This window comes from Syngnathus floridae, chromosome 3 (genome assembly GCF_059516105.1).
Source record: "Syngnathus floridae isolate MCC-2025c chromosome 3, RoL_Sflo_1.0, whole genome shotgun sequence".
Taxonomy (NCBI): Eukaryota; Metazoa; Chordata; class Actinopteri; order Syngnathiformes; family Syngnathidae; genus Syngnathus; species Syngnathus floridae.
The window spans coordinates 11,069,772-11,087,886 of NC_142415.1; the positions used below are offsets into that span (position 1 = coordinate 11,069,772).

The following is an 18,115-nucleotide window of genomic DNA, read 5'->3' on the forward strand; positions in this document are numbered from 1 at the left end:
CTGAAATGTATTTTTTTCACCTTAAAAGCAGCACACTAGGATTTAACAGTACTTTTAAATATCTTTATTTACAAACTAGTACACAGGGCTTTGATTTTCCCCCTTTAATTAAAACTCATCTATTATTGTACAGCTTAAGGTCATCTCGTTATATTTCATTCAGATGTAAATATCTTAAGATCCAACTGAAACCAAAATGTGTATTTTGTACCAAGAGGCTCCATGTAGTCAGTCAGCTGGTAGTGAGGAGCCTAGTAGAAGACTTCTCTAATCTTTGCTTGAAGGCTATCACATGTCTTCTTGGCATCTCCCAGCAACATGGATGTGTTGGCTTTGTAGAAAATGGGGTTATCCACCGCAGCGTAGCCCACACCCAAGCTCCGCTTCATCACGATCACCTGGATAAATGGGAGAAAAGGTTCCCTGACATGTCTAATACGGTGCCATCATTTGTATGTGACAGAGGATAAAGAATATATGCCTGTGTGTAGTTAATGTCTACATGTGTAGATCCACCATTTGTGTTCAAACAGCCATTGCTTATAACAGAACATGTAATTCTCATTGTGTTACGTTTAGTTTGACAGTAAACTTCTGTCAGTGCCAATTTACAACTTTTTTTGGGGTGGGGAGGGCTCAGTTGCTTTCTGATTTAAATTACGGATAAAAGTGACCATTCACTGTATCATTCAAATAAAAAGCTGGACTAACCTGTTTGGACTTCCACACCTCTAGAACAGGCATGCCGGCAATTATAGAGTTTGGATCTTCTTGAGCTGCAGAATTCACTGTGTCGTTGGCACCAATCACCAGCGTCAGGTCCGTTTCTGACATTTAAATGTAGTCACAGGAGACAAAAACAAAACCTTCTTTTGAAACGCACTGAATTTCCCAGCACCATTTAGCAGTGCACCATCATAAACACAAGCATGTGTCTCAGGGCGTACGCCTGATTATCGTGTCAAAACAACAGCAGGCTGATCAAAGTCAAGTAAGTGTATGACGTGATAGTTCACTTCTTGTAATTTTACTCAACACCTTGCAGCTAAAGTGACAGAACAACCCCCCCCCCCCTGTTGTATTCCTGGGAAAAGCGTACCTGGAAAGTCTTCGTTGATCTCATCCATCTCCAATACAACATCATATGGTACACCGGCCTCAGCCAAGAGCACGTTTAGCTGGCCTGGCATACGCCCGGCCACTGGATGGATACCAAACCTGAGGAAAACACCGAATGTATCATTTAGTATGTCACTTACGAGAGAACGTTCGAGCAAATGTGTTGACAGTTACCTGACAGTCTTGCCTTGTTCCTTCAGCATCTTCACCATGTCTGCAATTGGATACTGGGCTTTTGCTGCACACAACCCCCAGCCTATATACACACACACACACAGAAATGACCACTTTGAAATCAGAGCCTTCATTTTCCTCAATACCATGTACTGTAGGTCACCAGTTTGACTTTACACTGTTTCTCATAATCAAAGCCCTATGTTGGACCCCGCATCTGCCCATGGTTGTAAAAATAACAACAAAAAAACACTTGAGCAAATGGCAGCCATGTGTATCCCAAGTTATTCTTTGAGGTTGATGCAGGCGGCAAGAAAACTCGTAATCTTGCATGAGCTGGGTAGCACCACACTGTACTTGACTATGATGAAAAAACGTACGGTGTGATACACTACAGGTAGTCCTCAACTTACAAATATTTGACCTACAAACATCCATAGATACGAGCAAAGCAGTAGCGGAGCCTAAAATATGCGTTAATATACATTTTAATTGATTCCGCATATAGCCAGTGTTGTGGCCTCAAAAACTGTGACTTAAATACATAAAGATCCAAATAGAACTACGGGAAGTGCTACGACCTGAATGCATGCATCAAAGACATACGTGATAGCTAGTAAATATTGGTTTTATATACATATATGTTTCTGAGTACCTGGCGTGATGATAATGCTGTTGGCTTCCTTGATTATGTCAATGGTCTGGTCCACATTGACCTCCGTGTGGGTGCCAACAATCTCCATGGGTTTGCCACCTGCCGTGGAGGTGGTGCCATAGCCACCCAGGATCACATTAGGCAGGGAGCGGTTCATCGCCTTGGGAGAGATAGCAAATGTTGCAGTTTAAAAAGTGGGGAGGAGTAATGTAGTAATGTACTTCTGACGACATATTTTCTTCCCAACGTTTAACAACATGTGTATTTTCTCTTTTGTAACACATCTGTATTTTTTATTGAAGTAGAGCGTACGAGTATTTTGGCGTACTCACCACGCACATGATGTAAGAGAGGATCGCGCCAGAGGAGCCAATCAAAGCGCCCACGATGGTCATAAGATTGTTGTCCAGTAAGAAGCCTTCAGCGCAGAGTGCCCAGCCGGAGTAGCTGTTCAATACAGTGATGACCACTGGCATGTCTGCACCTCCGATAGCTGCTGTCAGGGTGACGCCCTACCATATTAAAGGACAAACAGAATTGGGACGTGAATGTTCACCTCTTGACAAATTTATCATTTGGATTATTTATCATTGATCACGATAGTCCATGAGAACATTTGTCAAAACGTACTTTTTGAATACCGTTAACTGCAGTACTACCTATTAGCGGAAACTCACCATTACAGTGGACAGCCCAGATACTCCCAGTAAACAGCCCATTCCAGTACCGTAGCTGGAGCTAAGCATGAAGGGCACCATGCCTCCCATTGACGCCGCCATGAGGCCAGCATTCAACATGTGACGTCCGGGCAATAGGAGAGGCGCAGAGTTCAGAATGCCTGCAAACAAGTCACACATATTTCAATTGGAAAAAATGTTTGGCTTTCGCTCTGTTTGGCTTCAGGGAAGATCATGATGAGACAAAACATGTCGCACACGCTTCTCTTCAGTGTCTACAAATCAACTACAGAAAGCAGACAGTGAAATGGTGGAATTTGAAACATGCCCAAGAACTGTCTGGTTTCACAATTGCATAACATAAGAAGGTATTTATAATGTAGCTATTTTGTTTTAAAAAAAATAGCTTATTCTCTTTAACATTGAAGAGAACTCGCACATTTATTAATGAAAGAAATGTCCTTAATAAAACATTTTAAAAGATCTGTTTCTGATGATTTGATTGGTGGTCCAAATTCCCCTGAAACACGCATGTACATGAAAAAGAATAGTATGTAATAGTTAAAATCACTCCACAATAAATAAATGTGACTGGCACGGCAAAGTCAAAATCCAGGGCTGGATTTGCTTGAGGATCATTTTGGCTTTGGAATGATGAAAGACACAATCAGGAACAGACAACGCTGACATGATTATGATGATTATCGTATGTCAAAAATCCAAAACTGCAATCATACGTGGAAAATGAGATCTTCAAAACATGTGCTTGTCTTTCTCCACATGCTACAGTCAGGCTACGTGAAATACCTTGCAGCTTGCCATAGGCGACCAATGATCCACTGAAGGTGACGCCACCGATGTACGTGCCCAAATAGGCTACCGTCTTGAGCACGCCGGCGGCCGGGTGAGCGTCAAGGTGGGGGAATTCGATCATGTACTCCGCCACGCAGGTGAGAACCGCCGCCAGGCCCACAAGGCTGTGGAACGCCGCCACCAACTGAGGCAAGTCGGAGATTTCGATCCGCTTGGCTATGGTCAAACCTGTATAATACATAATACATAATATGAATTACAATAAACAATATGTTTCATGACAATAATGTGCAAATGTGGACTACCTAAAGCACTGAACTTATCTAGATACTATAAATATACATACAAAATAGATGAAGGCCCCCTACTGAAATAAAGCTAATTTTTTTTTCTTGAAAATGGAGCTTTTGCAATATGACAATTGTATTCTACTACATTGCAATATTGATTTTAATTTGATTAATGGTTCAGCTCCAATGTGGAGCCATTAACAAAAACCTTCTCAAGCATGTGAGCCAACATTTGGACGGTAGAAAAAAAATAAAAGAAAATACCAGTCACCTGTTTTATGTTTTTCTACTCTGAGCAATTGGGCCTGAGCTTCAAAGGGCCAAACAACAGTCAAAAGTTTTAGTCCTCCACTTCCCCTCCCAACAAAACATGAACAATCAAAGTCAAGAGGGTTTGTGCTGAACATCATTTATCATCCCTATGTTTTAAATGACCATTATAATGTTACACGACGGTGCTGGCAGAGTTAAGGATGGGTGCTCGCTTGGAATATTTTCACTCTCAGGATTCAAAAAAATCGAAGCTCAAATTTCAAACAGTTCTTCCAAAGGGATTTGATACTAAGTAAATCAATTTGTTTATGAATTGTGAAGAGATCATTATTATTTAAGTATTCATATTTCTTGTGACCCCGCAACCCCCGTGGGGACAAGCGGTATAGAAAATGGATGGATGGATGGATGGATGGATGGATGGATGGATGGATGGATGGATGGATGGATGGATGGATGGATGGATGGATGGATGGATGGATGGATGGATGGATGGATGGATGGATGGATGGATGGATGGATGGATGGATGGATGGATGGATGGATGGATGGATATTTCTTGTGACATTTCTGTTAGGTGGTCGGTCTTGAGATTTTTCTAACGTGACCTGGATACCTTTGTCTCGATATACAGTACTATCCAAAGCAGGTCAAAGTGCTGTAAGAGATCATCAGAAGTGCTGCGAGTAGTGGTCTATTTTCACTCAATTGGTCTGAAAGTCATTTATAAACTTAAATTTGGGGCACTTCTCTCAGGAGGGGGCATTTGACTCATGCATGTGTGAATTATTACGATGATTGGCACTGAAGCATGGCGATGCAGAGCTTTTACTAGTCTTGTTATGCATATTTTTAGTGCACAGTCACTACTTTTGGCATCAAACATCTGGTGCTTTTTCTCAAATAACAATTGGGATATGCCTTCAAGTCAGAAACAATAATAAAGTAGTTAACATGCAAAATCTGTCAACAGCTCGAAGCACACATAGTGTGTGTTCTCAAAGAAGCCACCTACCCAGAGTCCCTCCAGTGGCCATGGCCAATGACATCTGTGACAGCAGCTCTGGAGAAGGCTTGAGTGCACCAAGGGTGGCGGCGATGCCCCCTGCAACTCCCATCATGCCCAGGGCATTTCCAAGCCGACTGGTGCCCTGAGCGGAAAGGCCGGCCAGTGCGCCGACGCAGCACAGGCCGGAGCCCAAGTACATCATCTGAAGAACACCACAAGCAAACAAGTTTCTCAAACTGTGGAATTTACCAAGTTTTGAGAAGCAGACAGAACAGAAAATGAATGTGGAACTGCCAATTCATTCAAAGTGGAGGTAATGTTAAACAGTTCTAAAGGGGAAAAAGAAGGTTAGAAAAAAGTTGTTAAAAATGTAAAAAAGATGTCCGCAAAACACAATTTTTCTCTAATTTGAACTCAACTCATGTCATCGTAATTCCTTGACACCAAGATGCCACAAGATGGCGGCAAGCAATATTTTTGGGCTAAATGAAACTCCTCAACTCGCTTCAACATAGTTTCTTGGCACCGTAATGCTACAAAATGTTGTGTTCAATGCCCTTTCACCTGTTCAATGCTGTAACCAGCTGCCACAGATGCGCCATATCCACCAACAAATGCAGCCCCAGGTAACATGTACAGGTAGTTGTACTCCGGGGGGTCAGTGGGGCGCTTGAACATGTCCAACATTCGCTGGGTGATAAGGAAACCACCTGAAGATATGACCAATGTCCTTATTATTTGGCAGGTCAGTAAAAAAAACAGCAATTTGTTTTTGCACAAATAGAAAAAGGGTAATCAGACCAGCAATGTTGATGGAGGAAATAAAGGCAGCTCCTAGGGCGAGACTCTCAGGCAGTGAGGATGGTGTGAGACCCCCGCCCATCAGAACCAGACCGCCAACCGCTGTCAGACCTGTTGAAAAGCAGCATAATAAAAGTGGAAACTATTTTAAGTTTGGACTATTTTTTTCATATTGAGTGCCGAGGCTCAAATCATTACCTGAGATGGCGTTTGTCACGGACATTAAAGGCGAGTGGAGCGCGGGGGTGACACCCCACACGGTGTGGTACCCCACGATCCCGGCCAGGCCAAAGGTCGTTACCATTTGCGTGAACGCGGCGTTGGGTGAGATGAGGCCCAGAGCCAGACAGGTGGACAAACCTGCAGGAGTCAGCAAAGCACAACTACTTAAGCTGTCTAACCGAAAGGAACTTTTTAGAAGTTTAGAACTGTTGGCATTAATGTTTCAGCTTTGCATGTCCTCCCCCAACCTGAAGTATAGATGCCAGCATTAGTCATTGTGCGTTTGAAGGGAGAAACTCCAGCCACTTTCTCAGCCTCCAACTCTGCCACGGATTTCTGTTTCACCGGTGGTGGTGGGACAGTCTTGGGAAGTGGCGCCGGGAACATATTCTGTCCATCCTGTTGACGCACCAAACATATGCAAGATTGTGTGAATGGATGACAGAGTTACATCAACACAATAACACAGCAGTTTTCTGTGAGAAACATCTTGCATTGTGGTAGACCTCCGACTCCAAACGCAAATTTAAAGGTTAACATGAACAAACAGCAATCAAGAAATACTTACTAGTGGGTTTAACGAGGGCGAAACTGATATGTAGCATCGAGGTTACACGCTTTGCCTTCAATAAACAATGTGTCAGAGCTAAAAATTCCTGGAAAAGTCAATTATGAAGCGTTCATAACATTCTTATTGGTGGAGCAATTCAAAGCCGGGCATGGGGTTCTATAATCATTTGGAAATCAACAAGCTCTGATACCCAGGAGGCAGCAATGAGTGCCAGCAGAGCTAAAGATTACAAATCAAACCCACCTTCATTACAAGGGTCCCGCGGATCACGTGGTCCATTGTTCCATAGTCAAAATCCTCTTTGGGTTCATAGTGGAAGTACTCCTTGTCGGGGCTGATGGCCTTCAAAAGCTTCAGTACGTTGTTGGAGTACAGAGTGCTGGCTTGGGTGGCCATCCGGCTGGGCAGGTCCGTGTAGCCAATGTGGGTCACGTTCTTATTCAAGAAAACAAAATCAGAGCATTTGGGGAGAGGGGGCAGAATCATTCACACTCTGTACTGAAGTACAAGTACAGATACTTGAGTTAAAAAAAAGGTCTGGTAAATATATTAAATAAATAAATAGATCAATAATTAAATGGATCAATCAATCAATCTTTTATAGTTTCTTAGTTTTTTTTTTACTGGCTGAATGCAATAGTATCGCATAATCATGACTTAGTAGGTCAATGACTGATCAGCGCTTGGGCTATGTGGAGATGTTGCGCTTCACAGTGAGCTTTATCTATTAATTTATTTACTGGCTTTACTCTAACAGGACAGTCATAAATAGAAACAAACACCGGTGCATAATGAATGAATGAATGAATGAATGAATGAATGAATAAATAAATAAATAAATAATCACCTTGTGAATGTGCAGCTCTCCAGGCCTGGTGGTCTCTATGTTACCACCCGCCTCGGCAGCCAGATCCACTACCACAGAACCATCCTTCATGGACTCCACGAATTCCTTTTTGATCAGAATAGGAGCCGTCTTTCCTGAACACAAGACAATAATCATGAGAAAATGAGAAGCCTCAATGCAGACCAACGTATGGACCACTTTTTGGCAAGACAGCCGGGACGCATGAAAAACAAAATGCAGTGCCAAGTTTCAGAGCGACTGACCTGGAATCAAAGCGGTGCTGATGACAATGTCGACTTCTTTGCACTGCTTGGCAAACAGCGCCATCTCAGCTTCAATAAACTCCTTTGACATTTCTTTGGCGTAACCGCCGACCCCGTCGCCAGACTCTTTGACGTCCACTTCTAAAGGTTCCGCCCCAAATGACTTGAACTGTTCCAAAGCTGCTGGTCTGATCAACACCAAACAGTTCACGTAAAACCATTTGGGCATTTATGTATTCTTTGTTATCCATCTTTAGGCCATACACTAATTTTTTCATTGGCAAGACAATTCAATGCACACGTAAAAGGACCATGTCAGTTGTTTTGATACTCCTCTCGATGGCACTGTTGGTTTGAATAAAAGAGTCACCGTGCTTTTAGAATGTTAAACGGAGATCACCATCTACAGAAAATAATATAACTGATTCATGAAACTAATTTGAAGCTTCATTTCCCATCACTACTGTTAGTCATGTTTTTTCCACCACTGCCTTCCTTTGCTATGTGACTTTTCTGCTCACTCAAAGGCAGCACAATGCTTTATTAATAAGGTTTGTTTACTACTGTAGTAGGCCAAAAGTGGCACAAGTTGTGGAAAAATGTTAGTGACAGTAAAACAAAGTGGTCATAATACTAATGCACAGTCGCCATTCTACTAGTATGCCAAAGTTCTCCTAAAAGTCAGAGCAGCGAGCATACTCATACATACATGGACCGCACACTGGATATCAAATAAATCCTGAAATAGCTTTAGTAAAAGCCATTTATTAGATATCCTTGATGTAAGCCAGTTCAGTATACTCGTCAAACCACGAGGGTGCACGAGTAGAACAAGTTTTATTTCTCCATACGCCTAGAAGTGTCTATAATGCAGCACCGCAGTTTAATACTACGATTAAATTGCATCCTCGTAGGCTTAAAGTGGCATGACTCGTGATAATGAATGTTAGTAGTAAGATACAATTGTTCTACTAGTGCACCCTAGTCAGTCTTACAAGTGTGTTGAATTCTACCTCGTGTCAAATCCTCGGACAATGGCTCCCATGGATTTGGCTGCCCCTGCGGCTGCCAAACCGGCTACACCTCCTCCAATCACCAGGACCTGAAGAAAGCACATTTTACTTTTGAGAATAGCAACAAGAAAACACACACACGCAAAAAACATCTTTAATGATATTAATGAGGATTTTACCTTAGCTGGTGGTACTTTTCCTGCTGCTGTGATCTGGCCAGTGAAGAATCTACCAAAGTGGTTGGCAGCCAGAACAACAGCCTTGTACCTAAAAAAAAAAAAAAATCCAAGATGTTCCTGTCACTGATAGATCACCTCTGATCAAAAAGTACGTTTTCCACTGATAGGCCATAGGTATATAATTATAGGTCCATCTGTACAGAGATACGATATATAAGCTATACGTGATATGAGAAACTCTATTTAGACAAAATTAGCGCTTTTTCACAATTAGCTGGCATCTTGGTGCCCAGTAATTATATTGAAGTGAGTATATTGAGGAGCTTCATTCAGAGCTTTGCTACCATCTCATAGTGTTTTAGATTTATGTTCAAGTGAATTGAGGAGTTTTATTTCAACAATAATAATACTTAGCTGGCATGTTGGACTTCAAGAGGTTCATTTGGTCAAATGTAGTCCTTTGCCATTATTACTATGTGTTGAAGTAAGTTGAGGAGCTTTTTAAAACAAAAGTAATGCTTTACCACCATCTGGTGGAACTATGTGGAAGTCAGTTGAAGAATTTCATTCTGCAAAAAAAGTAGTGCAATGCTGCTACCTTGTGGCATCTCTGTTAAAGAGTTGAGGATATTAATTTAGACAAAAGTCGAACTTTGGTTGTATCTTAGTGCAAATGTATTCTGTAACAGCCTTGATTTTCTGAGATGTTTCCACAATAGTAGATGTAAAAAAGGGAATTCAAAGCAGATAAGTGGATCCAATGTCAGCTGCCAGGGTGCACCCTGGGCTTGTGGACAGGAAATCAATCACAGCACAATTAGACAAACAACCGTTCTCATTCACACTGCTGAAACGCAATACAGTCAATTTGTAAAATATTTTCTATTGGACCACAGCTGCAGCCAACACATCGATTGGATTTCTCTCGGCCCTCACCCGGCAATGTTGGCCATGGAGCTGAGTGCGTCATAGCCTTGCGCAATGGTGACTCTGGGCACCTGGTCCATAGCCAACACTGTGCTCCTCCTTTCTGACAACTTCTTCATCAGCTCCGGATTCTGAGCCGGATAGACGAAGCTCACCAGGGTGGACATTGGCTTCAGAAGGTCTGCCTCGCTCAGACTGGGTGCTCGAACCTACAGCAGAACATGAGCACTTCAGTTATGCACATAAGACTTAATACAGACCGGTGGTGGATGGTCAGAGCAGTGCAAACCTTGAGAACCAGGTCTGATCCAAGGGCCCCTTTGACGTCAGTGATGCTGGCGCCAGCATCTTTGTATTGCTGGTCAGAAAACTTGGAGTCCTCACCAGCTCCACTCTCCACCTTTACACTGAAGCCTTGCTTGACCAGCGCCTGCACCCCAGCAGGAGACAGCGCCACACGGCGCTCGTTCTGGAAGGTCTCCTTGGGAACACCAACCACCAGCTCCTTGTAGAGAACACCTGCAAATCAGATGAGCACAAAACATAGTAATGCAAAATTGCAGGTTGTGGTTTTATGAGCCTTTTCATGTTTGTCCCCACAATCCCTCTCCTGCTGCCCGATACAGATTAGTTGAGGTGCCATGCCGCAGATTAAAACCAGCATTTTCTAAAGCAGGGATGTCCACCCCTTGATGCAGGCCGTAATTAATTTTATTACAATATGCGTCGGGGCAATAACAAAATCTGGCTGAACATTGGGCATCTTTCTTCTAGATGCTCGCCATCTGGATGTTTTCTTCCATCTGTGAGGCTTCATTAGGCCTTCTAAACTCCTTTCTTTGTTTTGATTCAAACTTTAAAAGAGTCAACCACAGTCATTATTGAAATCTAGTGAATGACAAACTATTTGAAAAAATAAAGCTAACGACGCCAAAATAAATATAAACAAATAAATAATAAATAAACAAAATAATAATAATTTAAGGCATGGTTATACTCATTAATGATACCTAATATGGATCATAAAATGTATCAAAATATGCTGACTTGTGAATTTTTGGGAAACAAAAAAAAACTATTTTCCAACTTTACACCAAGTGCCACCTAAAAACAGCACTTGGTGTAAAGTTTGAAAACCTCTAATGTAAAGCAAATGCGACTTTATTTTAAACAGACAATACACTGTCGTTTTTTTATTGTTTCTCCAAGCCCTAGAGTACAACCACGTGTGAATGGCTGAGTGCAAGTATCAGGTTAACATTTCTCTCCATAAATGGCGCCGTGACCTCGCTTCCATGGCGACACGAATAGCAGGTGACTGGCTGCCGGCCAGCGTGGCTCAGGCCTGTTACACTCCAATACAGATAGCAGTGCTTGGCAACTTTGAAAAAGTTGCTATGGAAAATAACTTGCCCAACTCTTCTTAAACATTAACTTACAAACACTTTGAGCGTGAACAAATCCGATCCTTGATTTATTTTTAGGTGAGAATTGTCCAGAGTCAAGTTTGTATAGGTCACCTTTATCTGACCTCTCACATTTTCCATTTGTGCAGTTTTTTTCCTCTGCAAAGAAGCCTCGATATTGTTTTTTTTAATGCTATATTGCTATCCTACCTTTGTTGGCCTGTTGGTCCCATAACGCAGGGAAAGTCCTAAAATTCCTCCTTGCTGGTATCTTCTGACGGACCCCTCGGTGGAGCAAAGTGAGAGACGAGCTGGAGAGGCAGTGCAGGAGGGTCGACATGGCCACGGCGCGTCTGCCCGGAGGCTCCTTCTGGGTCTGTCATGGGAGTTAAGATTTAAGTTAACACTAATTTTACTGATGAGTAACACAAACAGGCTTCAACATACACCTTGGCTGTGCGTCCCAAGAGAGCTAGCAGACGTAGCAGAGTGACATTTCAGCTCGATGAGACAAACACACGTCCCGGACCTTCGCGAGATCTGGAATTATGACGGCACAGGTGGAAAGTGTGCCAAGTGCGTTCCGGCTAGTTGAGCAGGCAGCAAGCGGAGAAAGTTAACCAGGGACAGCAAATGTTTTGAGGATTAAATGGGGTCATTAGGACAAACAGGTTGTAAGACAAACATGTGATGTTTGCAGATAGCGGTTTAGTGATGCAAGAGTGGTGAAGGAGGCATGTTTTAAATGGTGTTTAATTATGATTAATAGCGTTCTTTGATATGTAGTCATTCCTCTTTTAGTGCATAAAGTTTTTAAACCAAAATCAGTTCTTGAAATAAACAGGAGGGTTGTGACCTTTTTGAAACTGAAAGCTATGTACATACGTGAAAGGCTAAAATATTTGCTCGTATTTATATTCCGCTGAGTACGTTTTTTGCAATTCATCTATTGCACTTGTACCCCCCTCTCTCTACCTGGATACTTGACACACCCAATGCAGGTAAACTGGGAAAGAGGATGCAACTGGCAAAAAAAAGGCAATGAAGGCATGAGTCATTGAATCCTGAAACTGGCTGGAAAATAATTATAAATAGTGATTTAACAAGGTAGTAAAATACAAACATTAAACTATAAATATGATATATAGTGTGTACTGTCTAGTAGAAGAAATTTATGATTTTTAATTCTTCAAATTCCAGTTGGTTTGCAGTCTATAGGGTGTACAAAAATGTAATTTTTAGAAATATTATATATATTCTCGTATGGTTTTACATTTATAATAAAGTGTTTCTGCAGATCGCAGAGGAAGCTTACACCTGTTTAATTCTAATGTAGTAGGTATTCCATGATCAGCAGAGGTTATCACCACTCTGTCTCAAAATTGCATTCTTCCTTTACTCCATGCAGTAAGGCTTTAAATTACACTTTTAGAAATTGGGAATAATGCATGAAATGTCTCCCTTGTCCAACAAATCCTAAATAAAGTAAGATGGTAAAACAGCAACATTTTCAAGTATTGAGCAATACTAGTGTAAATTGAATGTTTCAATACAGTTAATGAGGCTTTAAAACACTCCTTTTCATGGACTTCAATTGTTGCCAGAGCCGACAGAGTACAATTTGATGTACCGCAGCAGATATATTTACATTGGATAAAGTGTCACGTTGCAAAAATCAAACAGTCACCCAAGGGAAGTAATTATGCATTTGCATGCACACATAATTCATACAAAAAAAGGAGGCGAGGACAGTGTAGAGAAAGTTAACCACGAAATAACATAAACAATATCCCTCGTGTTTTTTTGCTTCACCAAACTTCACTGTGTCATTGCCAGACTTGCCTTTTTTAGGATTTCCACCGGGGTCAATAGTTCAATAGTCTGAGAAGCAGGTAGAGCCGTGCAACTGTCCACATTCAACCCAAGCACCTGTCACCTGGCCCCTGCCTCCCGCACGTCCACGTACACACACGTACAATCTTGGAAACGACCTTCTGGTATCAGGATCGCGCCGCGCCTGCATTACTATTTATGGATAAATAGGAAACCATGTGACTAGTACTCATGACCACCCTGGGTGAAGAAGAGCTAAGCACTTTGCAGACGCCACTCAAATACTGCCGGCAAATCGAATTAAAGGTTTAGGTTTAGCGAGTCAAAACCCAGACAAACATTAGAGGACATTTTCATTGTACATGCCAAAAGTACTTCTTGCAATCAAGCAAAGATTTATGCATATTTTCACAAAACTTTTTTCCATTCATTCATTTCCTTCTCTGTACACGTAGGGGCGCTAAATAGACAGTCAAGTGACATAAAATGTTGGCCAACCATAATGCATCATGGTTTGAAAAAAAGGATACTAGACTGTACTAATAAGGAATAAATAGGCTAAAAAGGTTCAGCAACAGGTGTAATTATTATTTTATCCTGCAACGTCATGTATTACAACGAATGGTGAAATCCATCTTATGCACGTCAAACTTGGAAAAAAAGAAAATATCTCAAAAACAGTGATTTCCAAATAGTCATAATAGTCATTATTATTATTAAAATATATATTATATTAATAAATATATAATAATAAATAATAAAATACATTCATTTAATATCATTATTATTATTGTTATTGGTATTTGCATTATTATTACTACTATTATTATTATCACATATGTTAATGGAATAAAAGTAAAAAGGGATAACTTTTCAAAGAGGGCACTCATCATATTTTCAACAATTATTTGACGAGTCTACAGTTTTATTGTTATGGTCGCAATACGGAAGTCAGACAGGAAAACGTTTTGGTTGGCCATCTTATCTTCATGCCACATGGCTATTGTAAACATTACTTTTTCGACGTCTCGTAGCTTGTACGTGTATCATAAATACGGTACAGAATTGGGTTACACAAATTTATTTATTTGAAGCGAAATGGTGGCTCGTAGTTTACATAGTCACCACTCACCGGTGACTTTTAATTCGTAGCTACTAGCTAATAGCATAGCTAACACTAGAATTAAATACGAGCATCATGTATTTCTTCTCTGGACAGTAGAAGTGGACTGAAAGTAATAGTTACTAGACGATGACGTCTCTGAAGCTGTTGCCAGTCGAATCTTCAGACCGGGGCTCGCAAAGATGCAGGCTGGGTCCAGGTTTGATGGCAGCGCTGGGCTTGACTGCGGGCTCCCCGGTGCTGGTGTCCCTTCCCGAGGGAAGCTGCCTGTGCAGCGCGTGGCCCAGGCCTGACTTGGCTGATGGCTTCTTACAGTTGGACATGAAGTCTTGCTCGCCATATCTCGTCAGGCAACCCCCCTCACGCCTCACCCTGGATCCCGAGCAAGTCACATCCGTCCCGTGTCCAAAACTGAAAGGAATGAAAATAAGCGTGGTCGTCCAAAGTGTTGATTTCAAGAGAAACAGCCCACCTCGTTTTATTCATGAGCTCGTGAAAGACATGTTGAAAGGTGCCTTAGTGCATAAGGAGCATGTCATAAATCTGGAGGATTTTGATATGGACATTCTCCATGTTGTCATTAAAGACATCTATCCGGATTCTAACACAGCTGGACTTGTAACTTCCAAAACTAGTGTGAATATTGCTGACATCCAAACTGTCAGGCACTTCAAGAGCCATCTGCAGGGTCAGGTCACTGTACCTTTGGGGGGCCTGGATGAGGTCAGCTTGCATTCATTTGAACGAGGAATCTTGCCAAGATTATTCCAAAGCACTCAATCTAAAAACACAACTTTCTCTAGGTGAGTGCATCGCTAAGAGAGATGTTGCAGCTACCCCTTCTCTATCCAGCCACCCTTGATTCTCTTGGGGTAGCGTGTCCCAGAGGTGTCCTTCTTGTGGGCCCTCCGGGTGTTGGAAAGACACAGCTGGTTCGCAAAGTGGTTGGAGAAGTCGGAGCCATCCTTGTGGTGGTCAGAGGGCCAGAGGTAAAGTGATTTGAAGCTACGACAGTACCTGTATGTCTTGTCCATCTGTGGGATTGAACTTTTCAGGTTGTCCGTTCCCGCCCGGGCGAGAGCGAGGAGGTGTTGCGAGGCGTGTTCGCGCAGGCTCGTGCTGCAGCAGAGGAGGGTCCGTGTGTACTCTTCCTGGATGAGTTGGACTCCCTTTTTCCGAGAAGAAGCGGCTCGTCCGCACCGGAGAACCGCCTGGTGGCTCAACTCCTCACACTGATGGATGGGGTGGATCGATCAGATCGCTTTCTCGTCATCGGTGCCACCAACCGCCCAGACAGCTTAGATCCGGCCCTGCGCAGGCCTGGAAGATTTGACAGAGAAGTAAGAAAATATAGATAAAACACTCAAATGAATGTGTGAATCATGACAGACATATCTTTATCTTTAGGTCATCATTGGGCCTCCTACCTTGTCCCAAAGAGCAGCGATCTTGTCTATTCTGTGCGAGAAGATGCCGGTGTGTCCCAGCGTGGATATAACGGAGCTGGCACAGAGAACCACAGGTTATGTCGGGTCAGACCTCAGCGCACTCTGCAGGGAGGCGGCCATGCATGCTATGCGGGAAAACGCAAAGGTGAATCCAACGACGCAGCATATGAAACAGATTGTTGTTTATGTAACGTGATCATTCCCGTAGACATTGTAGATATAAGGAGATGATGGTTTTTGGTCCTGTTTGTGTTCATGTTTTGTGAAATGTTGAGCTACCTTGTTACCTTTTCACACAGGGTTCAGGGGAGCACATGGTGGCCCTGAAACATTTCCTTGAGGCTCTAAAGTTGGTGCGGCCGTCCTGCCTGCGGAGCAGCCTGGGCCGGACGGACCTCGCTCCTGTGGCCTGGGAGCAGATCGGAGGTCTTGAAGACATCAAGCTGAAGCTCAGACAGGTGAATTTTTATATTGGTGATAATATAATCCACAGTTAATATAGTTTAGCATTTTGATCAGGACACATCTTGGAGGAACTGGAGGATCATTCACACCAGCGCTATCCTACTTGGCATGTGCTACAGAATGTGTGCAAAGCACTACTTTCATCTAAATGAAGCTCCTCAATTCAAGTTTCTTAGCACCGAGATGCCAAATGATACCTTTAATACCTGTGTGTTTATGTTTCTAGAGTATCGAGTGGCCAATGATGTACCCCGAAGCCTTCTCCCGCCTGGGTCTGTGTCGCCCCCGTGGCGTCCTTCTCTACGGGCCTCCGGGTTGCGCCAAGACAACACTGGTCCGAGCGGCAGCCTCGGCCTCAAATTGTACCTTCCTGTCCGTCAGTGGTGCTGACCTCTATTCGCCCTATGTGGGAGACTCGGAGAAGGCTTTGTCACAGGTACTTTGGCGTCGCGATGTATTCCTGTCTTCTTTTTTTTGGTTTCATCCGCAAACTCACCTCTGTTGTACAGCTGTTTCGCCAAGCGCGGGCTTGTGCTCCCTGCATTCTTTTCCTGGATGAGATCGACTCTGTGATAGGCTCACGGTGCAGCGGTCAGACGGCCAACAGTGTTCAGACTCGACTCTTGTCCGTGCTCCTCAACGAGATGGATGGCGTCGGCCTGAAGACGCTAGAAAGGAGGGGGACGCAGAAGATCCTTCAGGTAGAGGGAGCAGAGGCGAATCACACTACAGAACAGGTTAGAGCACACGTGTCAAACATGCAGTGCACAAATACTATAATGTGTGTGACTTTTGTCTGTTTATTTCACTACACTGTCTTTTATTATGTCATTGAATCTATTCCTGTTTCAACCAAAGATTTATTCGGCATTTTCTTACAAATACATTTTTTAATTGACATGCATATACAGAAAATAATTCCTGGATTTGTTCCCTTTAACAGCTGGACAGCCAGGAAGTGTGCAACAAAGACGTGATGGTCGTAGCAGCCACAAACCGACCCGACTGTTTGGACAGCGCCCTTCTGAGGCCTGGAAGACTAGACCACATTCTCTATGTGCCACCACCGGACCTGCAGGTTAGATTTCATTCAGTCACACATTCTCAAAACTGTAAGATCATTTGGCAAAAGAGTGTTACAATTCTACACAAGACTGTTTTTTTTAACATAGTAAAGAGTCAATAGCATCAAAATTATATGACTGTAGTAGCTGCATTCCATAAATATTTATCAAACATTCCAAGGAATCCGTTTTGTGGTATTATGTTCTTGATTTAAACACCAAAATGTGATTTATGAATTTAGGCCACTGATTTAATCCTGATATATAATGTGAAATGGCATATACAGGCTAATTAGCATAGAAGTTACAATAATTACAGAATAATCCTTCAGTCAACTGCAACCTATTTGGATTTGTTTGGAATATGCATCATTTTCTCCAACAGATTTATAGTTTTATCATGCTGAACACTTTCTTTTTTGGAAAAATTTGGGTTGTCTTGTGTTCAGGCTCGTCTTGCCATCCTGAAGGTGTGCACAAAGTCTATGCCTGTGGCTCCCGATGTGTGTATGAAGGAGCTGGGTGCCGGCACTGATCTTTACTCAGGAGCTGACCTGGAAAATCTTTGTAAAGAGGTAAAAGAAATTTTACAGGCTAGGAATTTTCTCGAAAGGGGCAAGTATCTGAAAACTTCTGTTTTTGTCAAACAGGCTGCTCTACTGGCATTAGAAGAAAATATGGAGGCGTCTAGCATCAAACACGAACACTTCCTGCAGTCTCTCAAGAAAACCAAGCCGTCCCTTACAGCCCAGCAAATCCAAACATACCAGATAGCGTCTTAGTAAAAAATATAAAATTCCACCAACATTTCTTTTTTTAATAAAACAACAAAAACCTGCTCTTTGGTGTCTTCAATTTTCCCCTCCTCTTGAAATGAGTTCTCCCTTTGGGTTGCAAGGGGGCGCTGTGCACTATTAAATATATTGATCTGCTACTTTAATGG

The 18,115-nt window shown here is 42.5% G+C and overlaps 2 protein-coding genes across 5 annotated transcripts; one reads left to right on the top strand and one right to left on the bottom strand.

Moving 5' to 3' along the window:
* Window positions 1-49: 49 nt before the first annotated feature.
* Window positions 50-14,494, bottom strand: nnt2 (nicotinamide nucleotide transhydrogenase 2). Of its 4 annotated transcripts, none has more exons than XM_088370443.1 (23): window positions 13,082-13,250; window positions 11,689-11,779; window positions 11,450-11,615; window positions 10,123-10,352; window positions 9,843-10,042; window positions 8,907-8,994; window positions 8,728-8,816; window positions 7,715-7,902; window positions 7,452-7,585; window positions 6,848-7,039; window positions 6,282-6,432; window positions 6,010-6,171; window positions 5,812-5,922; window positions 5,575-5,720; window positions 5,017-5,212; window positions 3,433-3,666; window positions 2,626-2,786; window positions 2,281-2,460; window positions 1,949-2,108; window positions 1,294-1,375; window positions 1,100-1,218; window positions 712-827; window positions 50-398 (listed from the first exon to the last, which is right to left on the bottom strand). In XM_088370443.1, exons 3-23 carry the CDS (start codon window positions 11,577-11,579, stop codon window positions 252-254), a joined length of 3,216 nt encoding a protein of 1,071 aa, XP_088226569.1. In that variant the 5' UTR covers window positions 11,580-11,615; window positions 11,689-11,779; window positions 13,082-13,250; the 3' UTR covers window positions 50-251. The 4 variants fall into 4 exon arrangements, with proteins under 4 accessions (XP_088226569.1, XP_088226568.1, XP_088226571.1 ...); XM_088370442.1 differs by having other exon boundaries at window positions 11,689-11,826; XM_088370445.1 differs by lacking the exons at window positions 11,689-11,779; window positions 13,082-13,250 and adding an exon at window positions 14,319-14,494.
* afg2b (AAA ATPase AFG2B) lies at window positions 14,026-18,011 on the top strand. The gene is made up of 10 exons (XM_088370446.1): window positions 14,026-14,918; window positions 14,999-15,184; window positions 15,251-15,535; window positions 15,603-15,788; window positions 15,943-16,101; window positions 16,335-16,544; window positions 16,618-16,845; window positions 17,052-17,186; window positions 17,622-17,747; window positions 17,823-18,011. The coding sequence occupies exons 1-10, from the start codon at window positions 14,325-14,327 to the stop codon at window positions 17,952-17,954; spliced, it is 2,241 nt and encodes a 746-aa protein (XP_088226572.1). The 5' UTR covers window positions 14,026-14,324; the 3' UTR covers window positions 17,955-18,011.
* The last annotated feature ends 104 nt before the right edge of the window (window positions 18,012-18,115 follow it).

What these genes read in the sequence shown, in the direction of transcription:
- nnt2 (XM_088370445.1), bottom strand. Translation starts at nt 11,579, where the DNA reads ATGTCGACCCTCCTGCACTGCCTCTCCAGCTCGTCTCTCACTTTGCTC. An exon ending in TGCTGGCATCTATACTTCAG is followed by an intron (nt 6,172 to 6,281) that starts GTTGGGGGAGGA and finishes TGACTCCTGCAG; the next exon opens with GTTTGTCCACCTGTCTGGCT. An exon ending in CAGCATTATCATCACGCCAG is followed by an intron (nt 1,376 to 1,948) that starts GTACTCAGAAAC and finishes GTGTGTATATAG; the next exon opens with GCTGGGGGTTGTGTGCAGCA.
- afg2b (XM_088370446.1), top strand. Translation starts at nt 14,325, where the DNA reads ATGACGTCTCTGAAGCTGTTGCCAGTCGAATCTTCAGACCGGGGCTCG. An exon ending in CGGAGAAGGCTTTGTCACAG is followed by an intron (nt 16,545 to 16,617) that starts GTACTTTGGCGT and finishes TCTGTTGTACAG; the next exon opens with CTGTTTCGCCAAGCGCGGGC. An exon ending in CGAATCACACTACAGAACAG is followed by an intron (nt 16,846 to 17,051) that starts GTTAGAGCACAC and finishes TCCCTTTAACAG; the next exon opens with CTGGACAGCCAGGAAGTGTG.